Source organism: Ylistrum balloti, unplaced genomic scaffold, assembly GCF_031769215.1.
Source record: "Ylistrum balloti isolate Yb309-2 unplaced genomic scaffold, AGI_CSIRO_Ybal_v1 Utg369808, whole genome shotgun sequence".
In the NCBI taxonomy this organism is placed as follows: Eukaryota; Metazoa; Mollusca; class Bivalvia; order Pectinida; family Pectinidae; genus Ylistrum; species Ylistrum balloti.
Window position 1 is genome coordinate 1,913,367 of NW_026781982.1, and position 14,342 is coordinate 1,927,708.

At 34.0% G+C, this 14,342-nt stretch overlaps 1 protein-coding gene across 1 annotated transcript in view; it reads right to left on the bottom strand.

Moving 5' to 3' along the window:
- The window catches only part of LOC132544711 (uncharacterized), a 121,992-nt gene that overhangs the window by 12,773 nt on the left and 94,877 nt on the right, over nucleotides 1-14,342 (bottom strand). Inside the window, exons 15-20 of the mRNA XM_060208352.1 lie at nucleotides 12,594-12,798; nucleotides 6,466-6,597; nucleotides 5,834-5,977; nucleotides 3,969-4,218; nucleotides 3,509-3,644; nucleotides 2,989-3,227 (exon numbers count right to left, since the gene is read on the bottom strand). Of these exons, the coding sequence (XP_060064335.1) occupies nucleotides 2,989-3,227; nucleotides 3,509-3,644; nucleotides 3,969-4,218; nucleotides 5,834-5,977; nucleotides 6,466-6,597; nucleotides 12,594-12,798 (1,106 nt within the window). The remainder of the gene's footprint in view (nucleotides 1-2,988; nucleotides 3,228-3,508; nucleotides 3,645-3,968; nucleotides 4,219-5,833; nucleotides 5,978-6,465; nucleotides 6,598-12,593; nucleotides 12,799-14,342) is intronic.

A 14,342-nucleotide genomic window follows, 5' to 3' on the forward strand; every position in this document is an offset into this window, starting at 1 on the left:
TATAACATAAACCATTGTATGTCTATCTCTATAACATAAACCATTGTATGTCATTGTATGTCTATCTCTATGACATAAACCATTGTATGTCTATCCCTATAACATTGTATGTCTATCTCTATAACATTGTATGTCTATCCCTATAACATAAACCATTGTATGTCTATCTCTATAACATTGTATGTCTATCCCTATAACATAAACCATTGTATGTCTATCCCTATAACATAAACCATTGTATGTCTATCTCTATAACATTGTATGTCTATCCCTATAACATAAACCATTGTATGTCTATCCCTATGACATTGTATGTCTATCCCTATGACATTGTATGTCTATCTCTATAACATTGTATGTCTATCTCTAATAACATTGTATGTCTATCCCTATAACATAAACCATTCATGTCACTTGTTTATAGGATGTTGTTGTTTGTATTGATATATAAATATTTAATTTCTCTAAACATCAATACAAATGTGCCTCTCTGATAAGGAAAAAACAAAATTAATTACAGAAATAATTTTAACCTCTATGGAAAACATTTTAAAATTATTGTTTACCACATCTTCAAACAATCCAAGAAAAAAACCAATTAAAGGTGTTTAATATTCTCCTGCTGAAACAAAACTTCAAAAACAAAAATTGTTAAGGACTCACACAGAAATCACAAACAAGACTTGTTATAGCACCAAATCACTACATCATCATAGTGTTACTTAAACTTGTTGTAGTAAAACCAGCAACGTCAACCAATAACACATCTTTAGCTGTCAATCAAATTTTGTGTCACACCCACTCACCTATTCTTCCATCTAAGCCACATTTCACACCTTTTCTTCAGTGTATTTGAGCTGTATTAAGTATTATATAGTATAAAGTCATGATCTGACTACTGACCAATAACTAATGTTACCTTCATTTTATAAAATCCATCAATATACCCTCTGACAACTGTGAGAGCTGACCAATTAAGTCAACAATGGACAGGTAAAGTAACAGTTTTATAAGTAAGTTAAAAACACAAACAGGTTTTATCTGTGGTAAAGCAGGATTTGGTAACGTTTGAAATAAAAAAGCTTATGGGTATGGACATTACTTCAGTCCTAATTGGTGATGTAGATTTGTGTTGTTCCTTGTAAATATTAATAATTAACTGAGCATTCACCATGCTACTTAGTCAGTAAATAACCTGGGAATTAAACACGGATTTTTTAGACAATAAAAGATAACTGTAAATATTTGATAAATTTCTATGAATAGTAATGGTGACCTTGACCTTTGAGCCCTGAAACACTAATTCTTCCAATGTAGTCACAACTGACCTTTGTATAGTTTGATCAAAATCCTTCAAGCTGATTTAGGATGAGACATTTAGGTTTATTTTTGTACATGTATATGCCCCCCCTCTTTAAATCAAATGAGGTGGGATAAATGGAATTTTTTGCATCTACAATCAAAATCAAGGATTTTTCAAAACTTTGAGATAGTTTGTTAGATGTAAATATCAGTATTTAAAAGATTTAAATTTCAGTAATTACTAGATGTAATTTCAGTATTTTAAAGATTTAAATCTCAGTATTTTAAAGATTTAAATCTCAGTATTTGCTGAATGTCAATTTCAGTAATTACTAGATGTAATTTCAGTATTTTAAAGATTTAAATCTCAGTATTTTAAAGATTTAAATCTCAGTATTTGCTGAATGTCAATTTCAGTAATGTAATTTCAGTATTTTAAAGATTTAACTGTATTTTAAATTTCAGTATTTGCTGAATGTCAAAGATTAAAATTTCAGTATTTTAAAGATTAAAATCTCAGTATTTTAAAGATTTAAATCTCAGTATTTGCTGAATGTCAATTTCAGTAATTACTAGATGTAATTTCAGTATTTTAAAGATTTAAAGATTAAAATTTTAGTAATTCTAGATGTAAATTTCAATATTTAAAGATTTAAATCTCAGTATTTGCTGAATGTCAATTTCAGTAATTACTAGATGTAAATTTATTTTAAAGATTTAAATCTCAGTATTTGCTGAATGTCAATTTCAGTAATTACTAGATGTAAATTTCAGTATCTTAAAGATTTAAAATCTCTTAAAGATTAAAATCTCAGTATTTTCAAGATTTAAATCTCAGTATTTGCTGAATGTCAATTTTAGTAATTACTAAATGTAAATTTCAGTATCTTAAAGATTAAAAACTCAGTATTTTCAAGATTTAAATCTCAGTATTTGCTGAATGTCAATTTCAGTAATTACTAGATGTAAATTTCAGTATCTTAAAGATTTAAATCTCAGTATTTTAAAGATTTAAATCTCAGTATTTGCTGAATGTCAATTTCAGTAATTACTAGATGTGAATGTCAAATTTCAGTATTTTAAAGATTTAAATCTCAGTATTTGCTGAATGTCAATTTCAGTAATTACTAATCTGTAAATTTCAGTATTTTAAAGATTTAAAGATTTTAAAGAAAATCTCAGTATTTTAAAGATTTAAATCTCAGTATTTGCTAAATGTCAATTTCAGTAATTACTAGTTGTAAATTTCAGTATCTTAAAGATTTAAATCTCAGTATTTTAAAGATTTAAATCTCAGTATTTTAAAGATTTAAATCTCAGTATTTTAAAAATTTAAATCTCAGTATTTTAAAGATTTAAATCTCAGTATTTTAAAGATTTAAATCTCAGTATTTTAAAGATTTAAATCTCAGTATTTTAAAGATTTAAATCTCAGTATTTGCTGAATGTCAATTTCAGTAATTACTAGATGTAAATTTCAGTATCTTAAAGATTTAAATCTCAGTATTTTAAAGATTTAAATCTCAGTATTTTAAAGATTTTGATCTCAGTTTTTGCTAAATGTCAATTTCATTATTGTTTAGATTTAGATCCTTAGTCAGCCTCTAAGGTAACCTCTAACTAGATCCAATGATTCACGTTCATAGTGGGGTAGGTTTGATAGGGCATGATCCTGTAGTCACTTACCTGTAAATATTATTGTGGAATTTATTGTAACTTGCTAAGGTCGTCAGTCCTCCCATACAAGCTGATAATGAAAAGAAAACTTGAACAGCAGCATCCGCCCAAACGCCAGGCTCTTTTAACCTCTCCCATTTCGGTGTGACATAGAACTTAATTCCCTGCATATAACCTTCCATCATAAACGCTCGTATCAAGAGAGCAAAAATAATGATGTAAGGAAACGTGACAACACAGTAGGCCACCTGTAAAAAAACAGTGAAACATAAAGATGGTAGAAACAAAGGTGTGTTACAATGTTCTAATTTTAATCTTTCACACAACTGATAGTAATGAAAGAATTAGGAAGAATTGTAAATAACATTACAGCTTAACAAATTCTAGCTAAGGAATTTTCCAGATAATGACATTTATACAATGTACTTTTGCTGACGGTAACTTGCTTGATAAATCTTTAGAACCAAATCTTCTTTGATTTTTTTTTTTTTGAATATATAAAAGTAAAAATTCCACAACGATGTCTGACCTTTCCAGATGTTCTGATTCCCTTTATTAAACACACAAACACAATAAACCAGGCCAGCATGAGACACAATGCTAACTCCCACTGGATATATCCAAGATTACCAAGAGACTTTCCTGTCATTCCCAGCACTCGATTGCTGAAATACAACAAGACTAGTTTGTACCAGATCTATTTACTATACATTCAACATACTTAATATCACAAATGAATTTTACCAATCAAATCTACTTATTCTTATAGATATAAAATATAAATATATAGCTGGCACCTCCTCTCACCATATATACATTTTCTTTTCTTAATTATCAAGATACAAATTCAAACGACATTTTTCCAGCTAACTAATGCACTTTGAGTATTTTTACATTGATCCTAAATAATATTATTTGTTCAAAATAATTGTATGTACAAAATATTGTAAATTTGAATGTGATAAAGAGAAAGTAAAATGAATACTTACAAAAAATATTCCTCGGTAGGACTTGTCCGAGAGCCATCATATTTTGGTTCGTCCAATAAAACATCTTTTCCCAGAATGTCTTGCAGACTTTCAATACAGTTTTCGAGTAACTGAGTTTCGTTGTTTCCATAGTAACTGCAGTTCGTTACCACCGACACACATGAATTATTTAAAGTAAAATTTCCAGTATCGAAAAAAGTCTGGTTAATCCAAGAACAGTTGCTTACACGATATTGATTTGTACTGCATGCTGAAAAATAAACACATCGATAAATATAATTTTATATTCTTCAGAAATAATAAAACAGAATTTTTTTTTTATAACTTGTAGACAACAAAAGCAGACCATTTTTTAACAGAATATCATCGTTTTCTTTACTGTAAGATGTAGAAGCTAGTAATGCAAACAGCACATAAATCTATCCAAATTTTCATTCAACTAGGTTCACCTTTCAAGCTGTAAGTGACACTGCCCGACTTCGAATTGATATTCTAGGAGCTTGGTGAACATTGTCAAATGTGCAGCACATCACTAGAATCATTACACAGATTTAGATCAAAATTATAAAGATATATATGTTGATTATTTTTTCTTCTATCATATATTTATTTATAAGTTTAAAACAGCCTAAAATTACAGAGTTGATAAAAGTGTTCCAATTCTTTTACAGTCACCCAACTTCAATGACAACAAGACTGTACCTTTGAATGACTCTGGACATTGATGGAAAAAAAAACAATAACTGCATACAGTGCTCAAGCAGGTGTTTAATTAACTCAACATTAACTTAGATACTTAGTGTCCCAGGATTTAGATATTCACCCTCAGTGTCCCAGGATTTAAATATTCACCCTCAGTGTCCCAGGATTTAGATACTCACCCTCAGTGTCCCAGGATTTGAATACTCACCCTCAGTGTCCCAGGATTTAGATATTCACCCTCAGTGTCCCAGGATTTAGATACTCACCTTCAGTGTCCCAGGATTTAGATACTCACCCTCAGTGTCCCTGGATTTAGATACTCACCCTCAGTGTCCCAGGATTTAGATATTCACCCTCAGTGTCCCAGGATTTAAATACTCACCCTCAGTGTCCCAGGATTTAAATACTCACCCTCAGTGTCCCTGGTGTCACCCTCAGTGTCCCAGGATTTAGATATTCACCCTCAGTGTCCCTGGATTTAGATATTCACCCTCAGTGTCCCTGGATTTAGATATTCACCCTCAGTGTCCCTGGATTTAGATATTCACCCTCAGTGTCCCTGGATTTAGATATTCACCCTCAGTGTCCCTGGATTTAGATATTCACCCTCAGTGTCCCTGGATTTAGATATTCACCCTCAGTGTCCCAGGATTTAAATACTCACCCTCAGTGTCCCTGGATTTAAATATTCACCCTCAGTGTCCCAGGATTTAGATATTCACCCTCAGTGTCCCTGGATTTAGATATTCACCCTCAGTGTCCCTGGATTTAGATATTCACCCTCAGTGTCCCAGGATTTAAATACTCACCCTCAGTGTCCCAGGATTTAGATATTCACCCTCAGTGTCCCAGGATTTAGATATTCACCTTCAGTGTCCCAGGATTTAGATATTCACCTTCAGTGTCCCAGGATTTAGATACTCACCTTCAGTGTTCTTTCAGTGATAAATACTCACCTTCAGTGTTCCAGTAGTTAATACAGCCGAGCCAGGGCAACACTCCCGTCATTGATGTTAAATACTCACCCTCAGTATTCCAGTAGTTATTACAGCCGAGCCAGGGCAGCACTCCCGTCATTGATGTTAAATACTCACCCTCAGTGTTCCAGTAGTTATTACAGCCGAGCCAGGGCAGCACTCCCGTCATTGATGTTAAATACTCACCCTCAGTGTTCCAGTAGTTATTACAGCCGAGCCAGGGCAGCACTCCCGTCATTGATGCAAACAAGAAGTGGAATGCCCATGCATTGACCATGTTGTAGTAGATAGAGACAATGGCAGACGACAACACCATGGAAATCCCAATACCTGTTGAGAAATCAGATTTTTTCTGTTCTAAGAACAAAATGTTTCCTCGATTGTTACAATTTTGTTGCTTTTCACCACTGCCACTGAAGCTCCAAAGTTAGTTAACTTTACTGAGTAATATAATTTATACTTCATATCTTCTCGGCATACAAACTGCCGAAATCATGGGTTGGGTCTCTTCATTATTCAGAAGATATGTTTTTAATGTTTGAAATCATTTGACCTTGAAGCTGGGTCAAGGTCACTTGTTCGGACAAACAGAACACATAACCCTAACTCTGACCTCTTAGTCATTGAGAATTTGTTTTCAGGAACTTGTGGAATTGACGCTGGAGGGACAACAGAATCCTCACTAATGCATCAGTTCACAAGTGAATTAGATAAGATACAGAAAGATTTTGTAAAAACCTGGTTTTTTTACTGATGTTGATTTATAATTGTTTATGCAAATTAATATACAAATTCTACTGGTTGTATCACAAACTCACCTTTAAAAAGTGGTACGGCTTTCCATACAGTGATAGGCCCCAAACTAGCATACTGTCCAAAGGCCAGCTCTAAATAGACCAAAGGGACACCACAGAACACTAACATTATAGCGTAGGGAATGAAGAAGGCTCCTGAAAAATAAAACGACAGAACACTAAAATTATAGCGTAGGGAATGAAGAAGGCTCCTGAAAAATAAAACGACAGAACACTAAAATTATAGCATAGGGAATGAAGAAGGCTCCTGAAAAATAAAACGACAGAACACTAAAATTATAGCATAGGGAATGAAGAAGGCTCCTGAAAAATAAAACGACAGAACACTAAAATTATAGCGTAGGGAATGAAGAAGGCTCCTGAAAAATAAAACGACAGAACACTAAAATTATAGCGTAGGGAATGAAGAAGGCTCCTGAAAAATAAAACGACAGAACACTAAAATTATAGCGTAGGGAATGAAGAAGGCTCCTGAAAAATAAAACGACAGAACACTAAAATTATAGCATAGGGAATGAAGAAGGCTCCTGAAAAATAAAACAACAGAACACTAAAATTATAGCATAGGGAATGAAGAAGGCTCCTGAAAAATAAAACGACAGATATGTTGTCCATAGTAAATAAAAGCATTGAGTGTAATGGACCCCTTCAGATATGAATGCGTTACCAGTGGATGGGGGTGGAGAAGGACCAGTCTATAATCCAGTCTAAAAGTAGTGTCCTTGGGTAGTTAAATCACTGGCAAATGGATACCAACATGTATTCTGTGAGTCACTCAAAAGTATTTACCACAACATCTCAAGTAAGATTGTAACATTAACCAGCTTCAAAGCTTCAGTTGGTAAAATACTTTTAATTCCTGATCAGTTTCAGAAGTTATGGTCCATCAGGGCAAAGTTACAATGTTTTCTTATCCCTAAAGTACTCAAGGTCATACCTTATCATGTGACATTGTCCTAGGAGTAGTAACTCTACCAACAAAGACAGAGTGAAACAGGCTTGTAAACACAAACAAAGGCAGAGTGAAAGAGGCTTGTAAACACTAAGAAAGGCAGAGTGAAAGAGGCTTGTAAACACAAACAAAGGCAAAGGGAAAGAGGCTTGTAAACATTAACAAACTCAGAGTGAAAGAGGCTTGTAAACACTAACAAAGGCAGTGTGAAAGAGGCTTGTAAACATTAACAAACTCAGAGTGAAAGAGGCTTGTAAACACTAACAAAGGCAGAGTGAAAGAGGCTTGTAAACACTAACAAACTCAGAGTGAAAGAGGCTTGTAAACATTAACAAACTCAGAGTGAAAGAGGCTTGTAAACATTAACAAACTCAGAGTGAAAGAGGTTTGTAAACACTAACAAAGGCAGAGTGAAAGAGGCTTGTAAACACTAACAAACTCAGAGTGAAAGAGGCTTGTAAACATTAACAAAGGCAGAGTGAAAGAGGCTTGTAAACACTAACAAACTCAGAGTGAAAGAGGCTTGTAAACATTAACAAACTCAGAGTGAAAGAGGCTTGTAAACATTAACAAACTCAGAGTGAAAGAGGTTTGTAAACACTAACAAAGGCAGAGTGAAAGAGGCTTGTAAACATTAACAAACTCAGAGTGAAAGAGGCTTGTAAACACTACCAAAGGCAGAGTGAAAGAGGCTTGTAAACATTAACAATGGTGGAGTGAAAGAGGCTTGTAAACATTAACAAAGGCAGAGTGAAAGAGGCTTGTAAACATTAACAAACTCAGAGTGAAAGAGGCTTGTAAACACTACCAAAGGCAGAGTGAAAGAGGCTTGTAAACATTAACAAACTCAGAGTGAAAGAGGCTTGTAAACATTAACAAACTCAGAGTGAAAGAGGCTTGTAAACACTAAGAAAGGCAGAGTGAAAGAGGCTTGTAAACACAAACAAAGGCAGAGTGAAAGAGGCTTGTAAACATTAACAAACTCAGAGTGAAAGAGGCTTGTAAACACAAACAAAAGCAGAGTGAAAGAGGCTTGTAAACACTAACAAAGGCAGAGTGAAAGAGGCTTGTAAACATTAACAAACTCAGAGTGAAAGAGGCTTGTAAACACTAACAAAGGCAGAGTGAAAGAGGCTTGTAAACACTAACAAAGGCAGATTGAAAGAGGCTTGTAAACATTAACAAAGGCAGAGTGAAAGAGGCTTGTAACAAAGGCAGAGTGAAAGAGGCTTGTAAACACAAACAAAGGCAAAGTGAAAGAGGCTTGTAAACATTAACAAACTCAGAGTGAAAGAGGCATGTAAACACAAACAAAAGCAGAGTGAAAGAGGCTTGTAAACACTAACAAAGGCAGAGTGAAAGAGGCTTGTAAACACAAACAAAGGCAGAGTGAAAGAGGCTTGTAAACACTAACAAAGGCAGAGTGAAAGAGGCTTGTAAACACTAACAAAGGCAGAGTGAAAGAGGCTTGTAAACACTAACAAAGGCAGAGTGAAAGAGGATTGTAAACACTAACAAAGGCAGAGTGAAAGAGGCTTGTAAACACTAACAAAGGCAGAGTGAAAGAGGCTTGTAAACACTAACAAAGGCAGAGTGAAAGAGGCTTGTAAACACTAACAAAGGCAGAGTGAAAGAGGCTTATAAACACAAACAAAGGCAGAGTGAAAGAGGCTTGTAAACATTAACAAACGCAGAGTGAAAGAGGCTTGTAAACACTAACAAAGGCAGAGTGAAAGAGGCTTGTAAACATTAACAAACTCAGAGTGAAAGAGGCTTGTAAACACTAACAAAGGCAGAGTGAAAGAGGCTTGTAAACATTAACAATGGTGGAGTGAAAGAGGCTTGTAAACACTAACAAAGGCAGAGTGAAAGAGGCTTGTAAACACTAACAAAGGCAGATTGAAAGAGGCTTGTAAACACTAAGAAAGGCAGAGTGAAAGAGGCTTGTAAACATAAAAAAAGGCAGAGTGAAAGAGGCTTGTAAACATTAACAAACTCAGAGTGAAAGAGGCTTGTAAACACAAACAAAGGCAGAGTGAAAGAGGCTTGTAAACATTAACAAACTAAGAGTGAAAGAGGCTTGTAAACACTAACAAAGGCAGAGTGAAAGAGGCTTGTAAACACTAACAAAGGCAGAGTGAAAGAGGCTTGTAAACACTAACAAAGGCAGAGTGAAAGAGGCTTGTAAACACTAACAAACTCAGAGTGAAAGAGGCTTGTAAACACTAACAAAGGCAGAGTGAAAGAGGCTTGTAAACATTAACAAACTCAGAGTGAAAGAGGCTTGTAAACACTAACAAAGGCAGAGTGAAAGAGGCTTGTAAACACAAACAAAGGCAGAGTGAAAGAGGCTTGTAAACACAAACAAAGGCAGAGTGAAAGAGGCTTGCAGAGTGAAAGAGGCTTGTAAACACAAACAAAGGCAGAGTAAAAGAGGCTTGTAAACATAAACAAAGGCAGAGTGAAAGAGGCTTGTAAACATTAACAAACTCAGAGTGAAAGAGGCTTGTAAACACTAACAAAGGCAGAGTGAAAGAGGCTTGTAAACATTAACAAACTCAGAGTGAAAGAGGCTTGTAAACACTACCAAAGGCAGAGTGAAAGAGGCTTGTAAACATTAACAATGGTGGAGTGAAAGAGGCTTGTAAACACTAAGAAAGGCAGAGTGAAAGAGGCATGTAAACACAAACAAAGGCAGAGTAAAAGAGGCTTGTAAACACTAACAAAGGCAGAGTGAAAGAGGCTTGTAAACACTAACAAAGGTAGAATGAAAGAGGCTTGTAAACACTAGCAGCATTATCTTCATACTTTTTATTTCAATCTGACAACATCAATATGTTTTATTGTAAATCTATATCTTTGTAATTTATGTTGACAAGAAATAAAAGTACTAGCAATGTCAAATTCAGAGTGAGATACAGTCGAGCCAAACAGAGTTTAACTGCATCATACAGCTGTTTTGTCCTTCTAGGGCTCTCAAGGGATGCCAAGGGCCTAAATTTTGAAGCTTAGGATGCAACTGAAGAAAGTTCAAAGTGACCAAGTGTAATGTTAACATACTATTTCTCACATAACTCAAAAATTTACATTTTAACAAGTTTTGAAGTCCAGACATTGACAACAAAATCAAACAAAGGCTGCTGTTATATTGCAGCATTGTTAATTCATTGCATAACATCATCGTCCATGTTTCATGATGGCCTAGTGTCCTGAAGTCGACAGAAGGAGATTGCGAGATAGCCCTAACTAGGCGCCTTAATATTGTGACATCATAATTGATTTCTGACTGGCGCAGCAAATGGAAACTGCTCGAGGGTATATTACACAAGTAACATAAGCCAGACAGTAACAACAACAAATTCAATGGATAAAAGGAAGGTGATGTGATGAGATTTCTAAATCAACTCCCGAATAAAACCTCATTTGAGTGCAAACACATACATTATGAATTGTTAGGTTAAATGCAATGAGTAAATATCCTAATTGTTAAACAAAGATCCATAGATATGTTCAGAAATTAAATGTAAATCAAACTGAATTTATACTACAATGTACATGGAGAGGCATTTAATTTACAAAGACTGCAGTATATATATCTGTCTCAGATGGCTGCCAACAATACTTGAAGATCAGACCAGATAATAAATGCATCATTATATATATCAGTCTAGGTAATACCAGTCTGCCATCATTATACCTACATATTCAGCATTAGTCAGTCATCCACCTCATAAAATTTCTTTAACGATGATTTAATGTCTTGACAGAGACGTTATCCTATATATAATGGGTTTGTTGTTTACTCGATATTATATATGGGTACAAAGGTTTTGCTCATTATATATAATACAGAAATAATCACTACATATACACAAACTCATTTATTTACAGAACACGTCAGTAAACAGACCCGGACTCACACAGAAAATTCTTTATTCACCCAAGAAAGATGTCACAACCACAAGTTTACAGACATTCAATCTCTTTTACAAATAATTCATAATAATGTATTCATTCTTTATTTCTAGAATCTCTTTTTATAATTATTATTTATCCTATAAGTGACAACAGTAAACACAAATTCTTAGATAAAAGATCATGTTACCAGAATCCAGAAAGTCAGCTGGACTAAAATTTTATTCCCTGTTTGGATCAATGAGATGATTCACATTAATATTTAAAGCCGTTATAATATTCTTTGGGGACAAGTCCAAACGTCACATGATCTCAAGTCAACGAAGCGATAAAAATTTACATTAAAACTACAATATTCACCCTAGCTGGCAACTGTATTCTACTCTTAAAGATGGGTTCACGTCCAGCAGGACATTAGGAATAAATCTGACTAATACATTAGCTATACAAATGTGCCCCCTCCCAGATTTAGTTCTATCCTGTACAATATAACTTCTGTTTTTATATCAGTCAAACATGACAAACAGAATCCGTCTCACACCTCTCTGATGTTCAACTTTTGACTTTTCTGCTCTGCCAGTGTTTATGTTCAGTACAGTTCTTTGGAATTAAGACTGCTTCCTAGTATGAATATATAGTTACTATGACACTTAACGTCTTCTTCAAAATATAGGATGAATATAGGAATATTTTCTCATCAAATGTAGAAGTTTTTTGCTAGTTTTGAGGCAAAATATAGGAGTTTTCCAAACGAAAATTGTTTCATTCAAAGGCAATTATACTAACAATTCCTACATTCACTTACTGTTTCTATATTAATCAATGATTAAAAACTACCTTAAAGTAACCATTCACTTCAACAGCATCATAATCCAGGCAGAGAGCTGCTGCATAGCTCATCATTATAATCATCTGTATGTGCACCTAAAAGGCAAATATCCTGTTTTACTGCCTTGCAAGGTGTCCATACAGGTGATAAAGAGATGCACTGAATCATTTTCTGGTGGCTGGTGATTCTGTTAAAGACTTAAGAATTCTCTAACTTGTAAAATAAAGAAGCCAAAAGCAGTATCAAAGAAATCTTAGCAATCTCTACATATATCGGTGACAAATTTCCTGAAAAATATAGGAATATTTTTCAAAAAATTGGAAAATATAGGAAATACAACAGGTCTTTCAAAATATAGGTTTTTAAACCAAAATATAGGAAAATATAGGAATAAAGGAATCGGTTGACAGCCTGCCACTCTTTACCATAACTTACCTCCACCGTTTTTGTACACGAGATACGGAAACCTCCATACATTGCCAAGGCCGACCACATATCCTAGACAGGAGAGGACAAAGTCCAGACGGCTACTCCAGTTACCACGGTAATTACTGTCCTCCTCTGGCTCCTCACTATCACCACTGTCTAGAGTGGTCAGTTCAGACAGGTAACCGTTTGTCATGTCAGCATCCTCTGTCTCCTGAAACAGATGGGGGTAAAATGACAGTTGTATTCTTTATATTAACTTCAGAACAGACAATTCCTGGATTAACCACTGAAAACATGTACAATTCTGTTTGACAACAATAACCTTCAACCCTTTTCAAAACAACCAGCATTCAAAAAAGCACTTCCATTAGCAAATGACCTTGACCTTTCATGTTGTGTTTAAATACACCAATTATCCCCAGCCATAAAATCATCTTCCCAATATTTCTTTTGAAGTCATAAAACCTTTAATGAAGTCCTTTATAATGAGAATTATACAGGGGATAAAAAACCACTGCAGTAATAGGGAATTATAAAAACTTTATATAAAACATTTGTTGGCCCTGCTCCATTCAGTTCTACCCATTTATTCCATTGCAGGTAAACCTCTCTAACAAGCAATGGAAACACCTGCCTGTTTACCTTGTAAGTAAGCTGCATTCACTAACAGTGATTAGTCTGTATTACTGCAATAGTTTTCCAGTCCAAATTAAGACAAAGTTGGCAGTAAAGTAACAGTAACTAAAACCCCTAATCCTATAGTACATAAAACAAAGGACCAATCTTGTATTGATGATTGTGTCATGTTTCCAATACAAACTTTATCATTATATTAACTTCATTTTCCCCTGTTTTCCAGCTATCCTTTATCATTATATTTACTTCATTTTCCCCCTGTTTTCCAGCTATCCTTTATCATTATATTTACTTCAATTTTCCTCATTTTTCCAGCTATCCTTTATCATCATATTTACTTCAATTTTCCTCATTTTTCCAGCTATCCTTTATCATTATATTTACTTCAATTTTCCTCATTTTTCCAGCTATCCTTTATCATTATATTTACTTCAATTTTCCTCATTTTTCTAGCTATCCTTTATCATTATATTTACTTCAATTTTCCTCATTTTTCCAGCTATCCTTTATCATTATATTTACTTCAATTTTCCTCATTTTTCCAGCTATCCTTTATCATTATATTTACTTCAATTTTCCTCATTTTTCCAGCTATCCTTTATCATTATATTCACTTCAATTTTCCTCATTTTTCCAGCTATCCTTTATCATTATATTTACTTCAATTTTCCTCATTTTTCCAGCTATCCTTTATCATTATATTTACTTCAATTTTCCTCATTTTTCCAGCTATCCTTTATCGTTATATTCACTTCAATTTTCCTCATTTTTCTAGCTATCCTTTATCATTTATTTACTTCAATTTTCCTCATTTTTCCAGCTATCCTTTATCTACTTCAATTTTCCTCATTTTTCCAGCTATCCTTTATCGTTATATTCACTTCATCGCCTCCCCCCCCCCATTTTTCCAGATATCCTGTGAATCCATGAGTAAGTAGTTGACTTCTAGTGTCAAAACAGATGAAAGATTTTATGAGACCAAAGAACTAACACAGGATATATGATAACAAAAATAAACTTTGTGCTGAGTGAATGAACTGTAGAATAAGATTGTTTAAATATTATGATGATTTGAATACATTTTCTCTTTTATCTTCAGGCAAACTGTTTTTATTTTTG